Source organism: Sander vitreus, chromosome 20 (assembly GCF_031162955.1).
Source record: "Sander vitreus isolate 19-12246 chromosome 20, sanVit1, whole genome shotgun sequence".
Lineage (NCBI taxonomy): Eukaryota > Metazoa > Chordata > Actinopteri > Perciformes > Percidae > Sander > Sander vitreus.
In genome coordinates, this window is record NC_135874.1 from 12222438 (window position 1) to 12236462 (window position 14025).

General features: G+C 41.6%; 1 protein-coding gene and 1 pseudogene across 1 annotated transcript in view; both read right to left on the reverse strand.

Moving 5' to 3' along the window:
• Positions 1-14025, reverse strand: part of luzp1 (leucine zipper protein 1) — a 45209-nt gene that overhangs the window by 11384 nt on the left and 19800 nt on the right. Inside the window, exons 3-4 of the mRNA XM_078276722.1 lie at positions 2711-3060; positions 231-2520 (exon numbers count right to left, since the gene is read on the reverse strand). Of these exons, the coding sequence (XP_078132848.1) occupies positions 231-2520; positions 2711-2842 (2422 nt within the window). The 5' untranslated portion in view covers positions 2843-3060. The remainder of the gene's footprint in view (positions 1-230; positions 2521-2710; positions 3061-14025) is intronic.
• The window catches only part of LOC144535580 (uncharacterized), a 28961-nt pseudogene continuing 25010 nt past the window's right edge, over positions 10075-14025 (reverse strand).

The following is a 14025-nucleotide window of genomic DNA, read 5'->3' on the forward strand; positions in this document are numbered from 1 at the left end:
TGGCAATAAGTAAAATTGTTTTTTTTAATCAAAACAATTCAAAGATACAACAAGGTGACAGTGTGACTGATGCATGTTAGCATGCTGACAGCTCAGAGTACTTCTGTGAATACAGCCTCACAGCAGCTAACATGGCTGTAGACTCTTAGTATTGTTTTTACACCTTGTGTGCTAATCCAGTTGTTAAATCGTATCGAAGTGCATTACATAAAACCTCATGTGGTACTTACCTATGAGGATGTTACTGGTGGAGGTGTGGCGTTCTTTAATCGGCACAGGTTCACTGGACACACTGCTGCTGCGACTGCTGGTTCTGGAAGAGCTTGGGTCATTGGGGTAGATGGTTATACTACTGGTCATTTTACTTGTGGTGGTCACGATAGGTTTGGTGGAGATTTTGGGTTTGCCATTTGTAGACAAAGGTTCTGAAATCATCACTTCCTTCCTGTCAATCTCAACGATCGCAGGCTTGATGATAGCTTTTGACCTCAGCGCCTCCCGTGGGCTGCACACTCGCTGGATCTCAATCCCTGATGCAGTATGCGTGGGCACCTGTTGGCCTCCCTCAGCTAACAGTGGTCTGTTGTGGAGCTCCTCATCAAACGAGCTCCGGGAAGAAGAACCCTCTGAATGCGAGTCGTGGACAAGGGAGTATCTGGGATATCTGGAGGTTGGAGTCCTACTGCTTAGGGTTGTTGCAGTAGTCGTCTCAGTAACGGGCTCTGGTTCAGAGGGCCTTGAACCAGTAGATTCTGTTTCGGAGGCAGATGAATGACCCTCTGATCCCTGGTCGTTGGGCAACAGTGGAGTGATGCGGGATCTGTAGGCTGTGTAGGATCCATTGGCTTTGGACAGGGTGGAGGCGGCGGACGCAGAGACAGATTCCTGAACCTGGTCTGTTGATTCCTGATCTGAGGCAGACGCTGTGTCCTTCTCTAAAGCAGAGATACTGTTGATGTTACTGGTACTGTCAGGCACTACGTCAGAGTTGTTTGATTCGCTATCACTACCTACGTACAATTTGGAATACTTTTCTACTCTGCTCTTTTTATTCTCCCCATCTGTCTGTTTGTGAGCTGTCCTCAGTGGCTTCTGGTCATTAGCTGCTGGAGGGTAGCGACTAAGAACAGGCGCTTTCTTAATATCAGTAGAGGATGCGTTTACAGAGCAGGACATGGCTCCTCTGGTCTTTTCCTCATTTCCTCGTCCTGTGTCTCTTATTCCATTATTAGATGAAATTGCAGTAGTTGGGGTTTTGGGTGTCCTTCTACTCTTGTGAGCAGGACTGAGAGGTCTCCTCACAGACTTAGGAGAGATCTCCTCTGAGTGGCTGTGATCTTTGCTCCTCAGTTTGGTCTCTCTCTTATGCTGAGGAGAGAGCTCCCTGTTCCTGTGTTTGGGGGAACTCGGCTCTGAGACAGTTGCAGCACTCCTATATTTGGGCTTCTCTTGTCTGAAACCTCCCTTCACAATAATCTCTTCATTCTCAGCTTTGCCATTCTCCAGGACCTTGGCAGGTTTGTTGGGGCAAATGTTAGTGCTCCCATTGCCGTGTTTATCCACATTACTGGTTCCATTTCTTCCAATTCCACCTTTTCCGCACAGCTGAGTCCTGAGCTGTTCCACCTGCTCGCTCAGTTGGCGAGCCCGGTTTTGTTCCATCTGGAACTTCTCATGAAGTTCGCCATTTTTTGACTCGGAGTTCTTTAGATCCTCCTCCACTATCTCCATCTGTTTAAGGCGGTTCTTCAGCCTCTCTACTTCCTGTGTCAGCTCCTTTACTTTGTTGTCCTCCTGCAAGCTTTCAAGGCCGCTGTTCTTTTCATTCTCAGATTTGTTCACAAGACCAATGTTGTCATCAGCCAACTTCAAGTACTCAAGGCTCTTCTTGCGTCCAGCCAGTTTACCTGTGAGGGGCACTGTGGATGAAAGCTCATCCTCAATTCGTGACCTCATGAAATCTGCACGACCAGGGTCTGCTGACACGCCAAGGCGATTTTTCTGGTGCTCAAATTTTTCTGTCAGCTTGAGAATGATCTTCTCGTCTTCCCTCTGCTTCTCCAGTAGCCTCTTACGCTCACTCATAAAGGTCTGGGTGAATCCTTTCAGTTTCTCAAGCTCCATAGCCAAAGCCTGCTCTGCTCTGTCTAGCTTCGTCTCAGACCCCTCCACCTCCTTCAAACGTGCTTTGAGGGCCTCCAACTCAGACGAGAGCTTCTTGGTCAAGTTCTTTTCCTCATTGAGGCTTAGACAGAGCTGGCTGCAGTCAGACTTGCTTTTCCCAAAAGCTTCTTCCAGTTTCTCCAGTTCGGCCATCCTCCGCTGTAGACGTTCAATCTCTGCCTTTAGCTCCTGTGTCAGGCTTTCCTCTTCCTCCAGTTTCTCTCTGACTGTGCGGCAGAGATCCTCAGCTTTGCGCACCTCCTCATCCTTACCCTGGATCTTTAGGAGACGTTTCCTCAGGTCCTCCACATCTCCAAGCAGGTCTGAGTTGCTGCCTTCTCCCTGGATGACTTTGTCCTGTAGAAGATAGATAGATAGATAGATAGATAGATAGATAGAGAGATAGAGAGATAGAGAGAGAGAGAGAGAGTTCAACCAGTCATTACTCTATTCATGTAGTGTATATCAATTTCACCTCTTTCCACTCATTGCTTCTGATATGCATGCACAAACAAACAAACACTGTCTGAAGTCAACCAGTACTGACCTGCAGGTCAAGTAGCTCATCCTCAGACTTCTGCAGCTTGTTGGTTGCTTCTTCCAGTTCATCCAGTCTTCGACTGAGACTCTGTAGCTTGTGCCGCAGGTGGCGATGAGTCATGTCTTTATGGTCAGACATGGCTACAAAATACTTTGTGTTATAGCTTATGTTTTTTTTCTTTTTGTTCAGATTATTTGATGACAATGTTTTGGGAGGTCCACATTTGTGTGGTAGTGTTATGACGTCCTTTAGGTTCTTGGGGAAATACTCTTTCCTCTCAGCGGTCCGTCACTGTCACTGTCACTTTAAGACTTTGAAGTTCCCTCAGAGTGGTGTTTAGCAGACAAATCTGTCATCTGTAGGAGGGAGAGAGGAAATAACAACATGTGTCAATGACAGTCATTTGGATTCTCAAAAAGTAGCTCAATAGGTGAGGAGAAGGATTGCACACCAAAACAGTCAGTAGAATACTGTATGATTTTACACCTCAATCTAATTGCTATGACACAAACCATAGGAAGAGACTCAAAGAAGTGCAAGAGACGCATGTACAATAAAAACACATTCGTACAAATACAGAAACAAATCTCTCTTGCTACATTTTATAAGAATTACACCTTTGACAAGGAATTAGTATCTCAATCACCATGAAGTTATAGTTTACATTCTTTTCGCTTATAAAAATAAATATTATATTATCCGTGGCGTACCATTCATCATCATGACAATCAAGTGTGCATTAAGTGGCCATAACACACACACTGCACCTCTCTTCCTTTTTGCCACTGAACCCCCATGTATTTCACCTGGCCTGTCCTTTGAAGGAGATGGGGGTTCCAACATGCCTGCACAGGCACACAGACACACACACACTGTTGTATCAAACATCGATTTATGCTTGCTTCCGCTGACAGTAGCATATCTCAATAACACGGCCTCCTTCACATATACAGCCGTCACCGCGGCAACCACAACATCACAGGCCCGTCACAACACTACACCATTCATGGTTGAATAGGACGGATGCGATGATAAAAGCAAAGTGTTTCACTCTGCGACAGAGACTGTAAGGAGAAATTATTTAGCTCCGATACGAGATCAGAAATATAATCGCAAAGAAGGATATTGAAGCTGTGTTGTCCTTTGCCTTGTTAATCAGTACAATTATATCTGAGGTTCTATTTCTACAGCCATTACAATGTGCCATTACCCATCTGTGGGCCGAGCATGGCTCTATGTGATGAGAAAAAAAAGATTATTAGCACACAGCAGTATGTCTATCGGCATAGCCTACATAAATCTAACAGCTAAAGCTTTTGTCTCATGCATTATTCAGGTAGCATGCTTTCCTAAATCCTATTTCTCCCCTTCCCCCCTGACCACGAGGGAAAATCGACCTGAGGGTAAGACATAACATCTGCACACATAATCACTTATCGACCCCCTGAAAACCGGTTCCATGCCTCCTTTTTCCCCTCGTCTACAATACCATGTTCAAAGATTGCCTCTCTGAAGCTACAAACCACTACATATAAAGACTACTGTAGTTTTCCTGTACCTTAAATAACTTTTACTGCTGTAAAAACATCAACTGATGCAGTAAATTTAGTAGATTTTTTTTTTTTATCTATGTGCGTACATGGTATACAACAAGGTATAACTTGCCATTAGGGTTTACTCCAGCATAGTTTCATATATTTTCTATCGTTTCATTTGGTGTAAAAAGCCCAAACCACTCTTCCCACAATTCAATAAATGTCTTATTAAACATAAACCAATGCAATAAGCTTTGAAAGTCAATATGGCAACGATTACTTAAAGAAAAAGCACAATGGGAACTCAAAGCGTTTAGCTGTAGCGTTTTAATTATGCTTTACTTTCATGAGGTCTTGTGGTTTGGTAATCTTCTCAGTGAGTACAAGACTTTGAGGAAATACTGCAACGTACATGGACTGAATAGGGAGTAGGAAAAAGAGACAAATTGGGAAAAATGTTAAGAGAAAACAGCTAGCCTAGCTGTCCACCACAAACACCTTAGTCAATAAAGTAATTTTGGGCCATCCAGGAGGGAGTTACAGTAGTCTAGACATGAGATGACAACAGCCTGAAAAAAGAACCTGAGCCACCTTCTGGGTTAGAAGGGGATACATCCTTCTGATGTGGAGCAGCATGTATTTGCAGATGGTAGATGGTGGTCCTACAACTACCCATTCAATAATAAAACGTCCTTTAAGTTCAGTCTTAATTATTTTGCCTTGAGTTTTGGGCCTCTGCACGATTTCTGAAATTCAACAACTCAAGGAGCAGCTCTGGTTGAGGCTTGTCCTGGTTAATAATGGTGTTTCACTAGGTCCAGCTACTCCTGTCTTGGCAGGCTGCCTACCTCTCCTTTCATTCTCCCTTTATTTCTTTGCCAGCTCTCTACCTCCCTCCCTCATCTCTCCCCTCCATCTCTCTCAGACACGAACACCAGCACGGCCAAGTGGGTGCTTTAAAAGAGCCGACCGTGCGTGCATAGCGACTCTGGCAAGGGCCAGCCTCTGCCAAACCAATCAACATACCTGATTCACTTATCGCAAGGCTGGGGCCTCATTTGCTACATTCGGGAGACAGGAGGGAATAAGAAGAATGGTGGGTGAGATGGAAAGGAAAGAAGAAATGAGAAGATGTCGAAGGAAAAACTGGAGGGAGAGATTAGAGCTGAAGAAATGATGGAGGAGTGAAGGAGGACCATGCCCCACATAGATTAGTGTTCATGAACACTAATATTCCTGTATTTCTTTGATTTATTATTCATATTCAAGCAAAAGGTGTGATGCTGTTCGGCCAAGAACATGTTTGAAAACGTGGAGAAGGGAGGGAATGAAGGGAAGGAAGTTTTGCAGGAGGAGAGTCGCTGAGGCAGCTCAAACTGAACTCTGTTTCATTCCCCTGTTCGGTGTGTTGTTTGACAATTATGAAAAACCTGGAGGGGGTATGAGCTGCGAGGCAGGGGAACTGACCCCTTTTACGCAGACACATTCCTAATGACGGACTAACCAGGGCACTGCCAGTCCCTTGCTCTGCCTTGTCTGCTCTTAACCAGGCCACTGACACGCTCTCCCAAAGCCTTCTCTCTGCAGAAGCCCATTCCTAACCAGGGCATTGTCTAGGGTTGATGGCAAGTGCCCAGGGAGTATATACAAATATTTCTAAGATGTTACTTTATTCTGTATCAGGATAATTTGGAGTCCAGATTGGATTTCAGTGAACATATTCCTGTAATTGTCTTTGCCATGTAAGGTGATTCAGCATCTGTAAGTAAATTCACAACCCCATATAAATTAGAAGAGAACACTGAAAACAGCTTAAACCCAACTGCTCAGTCCACTACTGTACGACTTAACAGCTTCTACTTCCTGAAATCTGGACAAGAAGTTCTGTACTTGACCTTTCACACTCTCACTGCCGATGATATGAGAAGCAGGACATGAAGACTGTTTATCGGCAGCAGGGGTGTAGACATGTAAGTAATGTAGCAGCTTCTACAAATGCAATGCTTTTTAAAGAATTTTTTGGGGCTTTTCCACCATTAGTTTTTAACATGACAGCTAGGTGAGAAAGGGGAGAGAGAGGGGAAGACATGCAGGAAATCGTCACAGGTCGGATTCAAACCCTGGACCTCTGCGTCGAGGCATAAACCTCTCAGTACATGTGCGCCTGCTCTACCACTGAGCCAACCCAGCCACCAGCTTCTGCAATGTTGACTATTGTGCCACCTTCAGGGAGTGTTACAACTGGAGTTTAAGGTTTTATGTTTTACATTTCAAATGTATGAATTTTGTTAACTTGAACATATTTTCTAGGATACTGGAAAGAATACAAACACACAAGCTAACCACATCTATAAAGAAACTGTAGCTGTAACACTCATTCCCTGCAGGTGCATGTGTTAAAACTGCAGCAGCCATTACTTTCTTTGCCTATAGGAGGCAACATCAATATGGCAACATTTGCAGGTCTAAACTGACTGACACACACACACACACACACACACACACACACACACCAAGGTTACAATCATACACTATATCATTAGGGCTTTAGCCACTCTCTTCCTGCCTGCCTGTTGCCTTTAGTACATTCTGTTCTCTCCATGAAAAAGAGAAGGAAAGAAAAAGAAATCCCCTCTCTCTTGCACTTGACGTTGGAACTTATGGGTTTGAAGCTCTTCTGCTTCATAAACAGTAGTTAATAAAGGGCTGCAGTCCAATCAAAATGCCTCAACCACATTTTCATGTAGTTATCGTCAGTTTGCATTTGTGAATATGTGACAGTACTTTGCGTGCATGCGTCTGTGTCTGTGTGTGTGTGTGTGTGAGGAGGGACGACTGCAGTGGATCGATGCTGGCGCAGCAGTGGAAGCCACAAGATGGTGGAGACCTGATGCTTGGCCTGCATTTTTTCGTTTTTCCAAGAAAGAGAAAACCGGCATCCCATAATGTTCGGTTTGTCGTTTCCTGTGCTGTCATGTTCCTTTTTTCACCCTTTCAGTTTTGCACCGCTTCTGGAAAAATGGTAAAGAAATGAAAAGCAGTGTTGCATTTCAGCAGAAAAATGGATAAGGAACTAAGGTCATGTGGCGTATTCATTAGAGCAACCTGAAATGAGATGGGAATACCTACTCTCCTTGGATTTTTCCTTAAAATCCTGGCTGAAATGACAATTTACGGTATAAGTATTGAAATGTGGCGAAATAGTGGGTAAACAAAATGTAGTCTCTGGTAGAAAAATAGATTTGTTTATGGAAGAGGACATGGAAGTTAACCACAATACCACTAACGAATAAGCAGATGCTTTCTGTTTGTTAGGGCAAAATCACTTAAGGTTAAGATATTCCTTAGTGACATTATTTCCCTTTTTTTCCACCATTCATCTATCCTCTTAAAAAATAGAAACTGAGTTGATACATCACAGTTTTGCTCCATTACTCTTGAGGGTCTTTCCTACAAAGCTTTGCTGCCAATGACTGGAAATGATCAGCATGGACACTTAGCTTCATTTCAGTTTGGATTTCCTGTCATTTGTTAACAGTCTGAACTCATTTTACAATTTAAGAGAAACAGTGGCTCTTTATGGTTTTGAACACAGGGAGTTACAAAGCCAAAATAACAGAGCAGGAAGAAAAAAAATGAAAATGAAGACCGTGCAAGAAAAAGTCTATTGTTGGGTAAGGAAGCTGTTGTCTGGATTGGCCAGACATCAACAGCCGAATATCAATCCTATGTAAAAAAAAATAAATAAATAAATATATATATATATACACACACACACACACACACACACACACATACATACTTTATATCTGGAAATTGTGAAGTACATTTTTAAAATAAAAGTCCCTATGGCGTTTTTACATACATGGAAATACCTTTAAATTGCAAAGAAGGTGGATAACATGCACAACTAACCCCAGTTTGGTACAGGTGCAGGATAAAAAAAAAAAAACAACTTTAATTGATGCAATAAAAGCAATAAAAGCACACACACATACACTGAATCATGAAAGGTTATAATAATAAATATGATTGTAAATCTTAATAGCAATTCACTATTCTTCTGTATCCCAGAAAGTGAGATAAGGTAAAACTTGACACCTTTAGGCCAGTGTGGTCCAAAGGTGAAGCTTAGGATGAACGTTGTCCTTATGACAAACTTATATGTGAACATCACGATCAGTTTCAGATGGAAAACGTGGCTGTAAAGTAACAGTCCTCTCTCCGGTCTTAGCCCAGTAACCCAGAGCCTTTTCTAGGTCTCTCCTCCCCTCCCCTGTCTGTCTACATCAAGAGTCTTGTTGCTGGGGCTTAAAACCAGCACTCTGCTTATGCAAGGGGGCATTATAAGAATATGAGAGAGGGAAAGATGGGGAGGGGGATAAGAATTGCCAGGGAAAGTTGGGAGAGAGGGTAAGACGGACATGACAGAGAAAAGGGAGAGCCAGAGGACTTACGGTGTCTGATCCGTCAGCTGTCATGCAAGAGTATGATGGTTTTACACATGCACTACATGTTTGGCTTCTCTGTTTATGACCTAATTGCAGATATAACTTTGAAGAGGTTGAATCAAACTCAATGCCCTCAGAGCTTCTCACCCCGGCTCCTGATCTTGGTGGCATAACAGTAAATTAGAGCATGTTCTTGCTCAAACATCACCACAACACATAGGAGTACTTGCAACATTCACTGTTGCTGCAACAAAGAAGCAGAGCAGGGGAAGGAAATCAGATGCTCGATTTAAAAAAGAGCAGCAACCGAAAATACTAGCCAGTCAGTTGCTAGCTAGGCCTCGGGCAGATCTACAGCCAAGGAGATCTGGAGCAACTTAAATGTAATCAGTTCTGATAGAAACACAGAATATCACACACCAGATGGATGCTCACCAAAACAGGTCAAAGATTGCTACACTCGCTACATTTCCATGCTACTCTTCTACCATCTTCCAGTCCAGTTGAACACTCGCCCCAAAACGGCAAAAAAAAAAAAAAAAAACAGTCACATCATTTGTAGTGTATAAAGCTAACAATTCGTCTAAATCATATTCAGTCTCATCGGGTTGAGTTGTATTGGTCTCAGCACTGAGTCAATTAGGGCAGCAACAAATGTTTGTTTTCATTATAGATCAATATGTTGATTATTGTACAGTATAGCATACATAAATATTAATATGATTGATATATACATAAATATTAATATGATATATATATATATATATATATATAAATATTAATATGAGATATATATATAAAAAATAAAGAAAAAAAAAGTCCATTCCCGTTTCTCAAAGTCCAAGGTGACAGTTTTGAATGTCTTGTTTTACCAACAGTCCAAAACCCAAAGATGTTCAGTTTGAAATTAAACTAATATTCACAAGAGAAGCTAAAAGGGGGAATTACTGCTTGAAAATTGACTTTAACAATAAAGTATGTATTAAAATAGTTGCAGATTATTATCCTGATAACTGATCCCATGTCAAATTATGTCCAATACCCAAATAAATCCAGACGGACTCCCAAACAGCTTTCTTCAATCATAATATACATATTAGCCCAAACGTATGTGTCCATTCTCAGACCATAATTAAAATGTCCACTCGCTGACTGTCTTAAACCTGCTATAATGTATAAATAATACTACTGTAATATATATATATATATATATATATATATATATATATATATATATATATATATATATATATATATACACATACATACACACACACACACACATATATACAGTACTTTTGCCAATACTTGCCAAAACACAATAATGCCAAAACACACAAATGTATGTCCCATATGTCATGTTTCCAAGAAATATTTTCCAACTCTACACCAGCATGCCCTCAGCCTGCTGCCCTCTGTGTTTGAGGTCAGAGGTCACTGACACTGTAAACATGAAAAATACTCGACACAACACTGGGGCAAACCGGAGTGAGGTCCTGATTAGGAGAGCATATTGTGTTGTTTTGTACTGCAGCTAAGCCAAACCAAACTGAGCTGAACTGCATTAGCCTGACCAGAATGTGGGAAATGAGAATAAAGCGTTGTTGCTAGTGTGGTTTTTGTACGGATAACAAAAGACACATGGATACCTCAAATATGGGAGACAATGAAATGTTAATAATATTCTCTAACAAATGAGTTACTGAAGTAAGATCAGACTTAACATGAGTGAAATAAATGCACTTAATGAGTCGTGCTTAGTGAGTAATGAAAAAAAGCCAGCTGCACAAAAAACAAAACTACATTTAAGAATAAAATGCGTCAAGGCCATACATTTTTATTTTAAGTTCAGGGTCAGTAAACGTCTGCATGGGTTTGTGCGTATGCGAGTGTGATTTGCTATCTTGTGGCCTGAAATCACAGAAAGTCCCAGTTGTGAAGTGATGACAAGAAGACTCCAGTAGGAGACACAACTGTCCAACCACACTGTGACATTAATATGAGCTGTGATCAGATAGGATGATCAGAGAAGAAAGAAAGAAAGAAAGAAAGAAAGAAAGAGACTGTCAGCATCTCAAATATCCGGTTCTGCTGCATCAATTTTTAGACTTTTTTCAAACTGTCTATCGTGAGTCCAACAACATTATAGGTATAGGTTTGCAGTGCGCAAAGATCCTGTGATACGATCAAAAGCTCCAGAACAGCTACAACATTGACCATGTGGTTAGCTTGCTTTGATAACAAAAGAGCATCATTCTGAATAATTGAATTGAAGAGAAACTCTTTGACCTCCCATTAACACAGTGTTTTCTGACCAACACTAGCTACCTATTTAAAGCTATGCTTAATAGCTGTTCAGACACTCTCGGGTGTCAGCAGACGTCAGCAAAAACGTTATACGACTGAATGAGTATACACACACACACACACACACACACACACACACACACACACACACACACACACACACACACACACACACACACACACACACACACACACACACACACACACACACACACACACACACACACCTCAACGTTTCACACCAATAAGAGAACATGAAAACATCTCAACATGATGACACTTGTCAGACTCAACACTGGGTTACTAACAGTCTGTGTGTGTCTGTGTGAATAGTAAGTATGAGTCAGGCAGAGAAAGAATGAGGCGAGGCAGACAAAGTTAAGAGAGCGCTAAAGAGTGATAAGAACAGAAAATATCAGACTTCATCCTATACTATTTGTTTGTCTCTTTGTTTATGAGTTAGCACGATGTCGCAAAAACCTTAAAATAAATCAATGAAATCTGGTGGAAAGCCAAAGAAAAAGTGATCTGTGTGGGATCTAGTTCCAGGATTTCTTTATATTGCTAGATGCGTTCAAAAATGCTTCTCTCTCAAACTACTGCACTTATATAGATCAAACTAAAATAAATCCAGATGCTTATTAAACACATTTCCCAATACATTTTGAGGATTGTGCAGCGTAAGCAAAGATACACACTAAATGTTTTCTAGCTGAACTTGAAAATGTAAAACCTCACTAAGCTCACTTGCACTCTGTGAAACAAACATTTACAAATCCTAACGCTTCATTTACAGTCAGAGATAACAGAGCCACACACTGTGTCTCTGCAGCATCCGCAGAGTATCGTTTGGCAAAGAACTACTGCAGACGCACTGAAAATGTGAGACATTTAACTATACTCCAGGTGCCACAGAGCGTACAAATGCATTAACAGGCTTATCCGAGGGGTGAGGTGAGATTTATGGTGAAAACACTACCTCACATCCGTTCTTTACACACTCATCCCAGATGGACTGGGTTAAAGAATGTAAATTAAGCAGCATGTTTGTGGCACATAACACAGCAAATAAATCATGTAGTAAACTATATGTGGTCAATGATAATGTAATTTGAATGTAATGATGGTGGTGTATTTGACACTTTAAAAAAAGGCAAGTCAGTCTCACAATTAAAGAAATGACTTGTGTGGGAAATTGAGCTGGAAGGTCAGCAATTGTATATTGTATATTTCTTCCAGTCAAAGGTCGAGAAGAACACCATCTTATTACTATTTATCATTTTCTTTCCTCATGTTCTCTTTTTCTCTCCTATTTACCATCAGTCTCAGTCACTTGATGTGACCTCTACCTCTAAATACCCCCCCAAACCCTCCCATTTCTGCTGCTGCATTCCTTGTTTCCTTCCCTTGCCCTTCATCCTTATTCCCCTGCCTTCCTGCTGCATTTATACGTCCTTGCCACCATGCTGAAGAGAGGAGGAGGTGACGGTTGATCATCAAACTCTCCGGTGATGATGCATTGGGCATTTTACCAGCCTAGCCCCCTCTGATGGCTGGCGACAACTGCCTACCAACACTGTTGATTAACAGACACATCAATAGCTCTCAACATACAGCCCTTCAACCTTCTGCCTGGCTGCTTGACATCCTGCTCATTCACTGCTTTCCCATCCTTGCAGAGCACACAGTTCCACACACGCACACACAAACACACACAGAGCTGGTTGGCGGAGCTTGGCAGGGCTTCATCAGCCTGAGCCTTGGCATTAGCTGCATGCTGCGGCTGAATGGAGACCTCAGTGGCTCTCCGATGAGGAAGAAACAGAACACACACACAGAGTGAGAGAGAGAGAGAGAGAGCGGGGCAAATTTGCAGAAATGTATGTAATAATGCGAAGTAAGCAAAGAAAGATAGAGAGGGAGGAAAACATACAAGCAGGAGGGAGAGAGTGAGATGAAGGGAGTGACTCCACAGAATGCAGAGCAGGTAACTATCGGAGTGGATTACTGCAGCAGGAATGCAGCACTGGCTGCAGGATGGAGGTAGGGAAGAGGAGCAGGATATAAAATAATGAAGTTATATATCAGATGTGAGATACTGAATCTAGAGCTGTAACGATTCCAAATTTTGCTGTACAATTAATTGTATCGGAAATAATTGCAATTAAAAATATAACTGTCAAATAAAAAAAAATTTAAAAAAATATTAATTAATACATTTTTTAAACAAATTAAAAGGATCCAGGATACATATTTTGGTTATATCACTGTTATGTGACCCAGATAATGTAATAAGATAAATACACAGCCTATGAAGTAAACCACGCCTGTTTATTATCATAAAACATTTTTTCTAACTGTATCCCCCTTGTTGCCCAAATCTTCCTTTGACCTTTGGACAAAGCCAGGCTAGTGGTTTTCCCATGCTGCAGGTGTTAATGCTAAGCTGTCTCCTGGCTCAAGCTCCATAGATAGTGTACAGACATAAGTGGTATCCATCTTTTCATCTAACTTTTGGCAAGAAAGTGAATAAGTGTGTTTCCAAAAATGACATACTATTCCTTTTAGTATGATTCTTAAGTGCATTATGCACAGTTAATGTCATCCCCTTTTAAAAGAATCAAGCTCACGATGTGTGATTAATTGTATGAAAATCCTAAGTACAAGTGGGACGTGCCTTTAGTAGCAGAACACTGACATGAGACACTCCTTTTCCCGTTTTACTTTTCTTTGTTAGTTTCGGACCATTTATGATGAATTCAGCTCAAGCAGGATGTGAACTAGCATCCGGAATAATAAGCACATGTAAATGCAGCTCAGTGAAGACGCACAGAACACGCCTTGGCCACATATTGACCTTAAACTGTTGTGTGAGCCAAGTAGACATGGTAAGAGAGTGACACATGCTGTATACTGTCTCTGCTTAGTAACCTGGCCTGATCACACACACATGCAAGCTGCTTTCCCTGAAAGCAGTGTGAATGTTTATGCACTTGAAAACACTGACCCATATGTTACAGAATATATA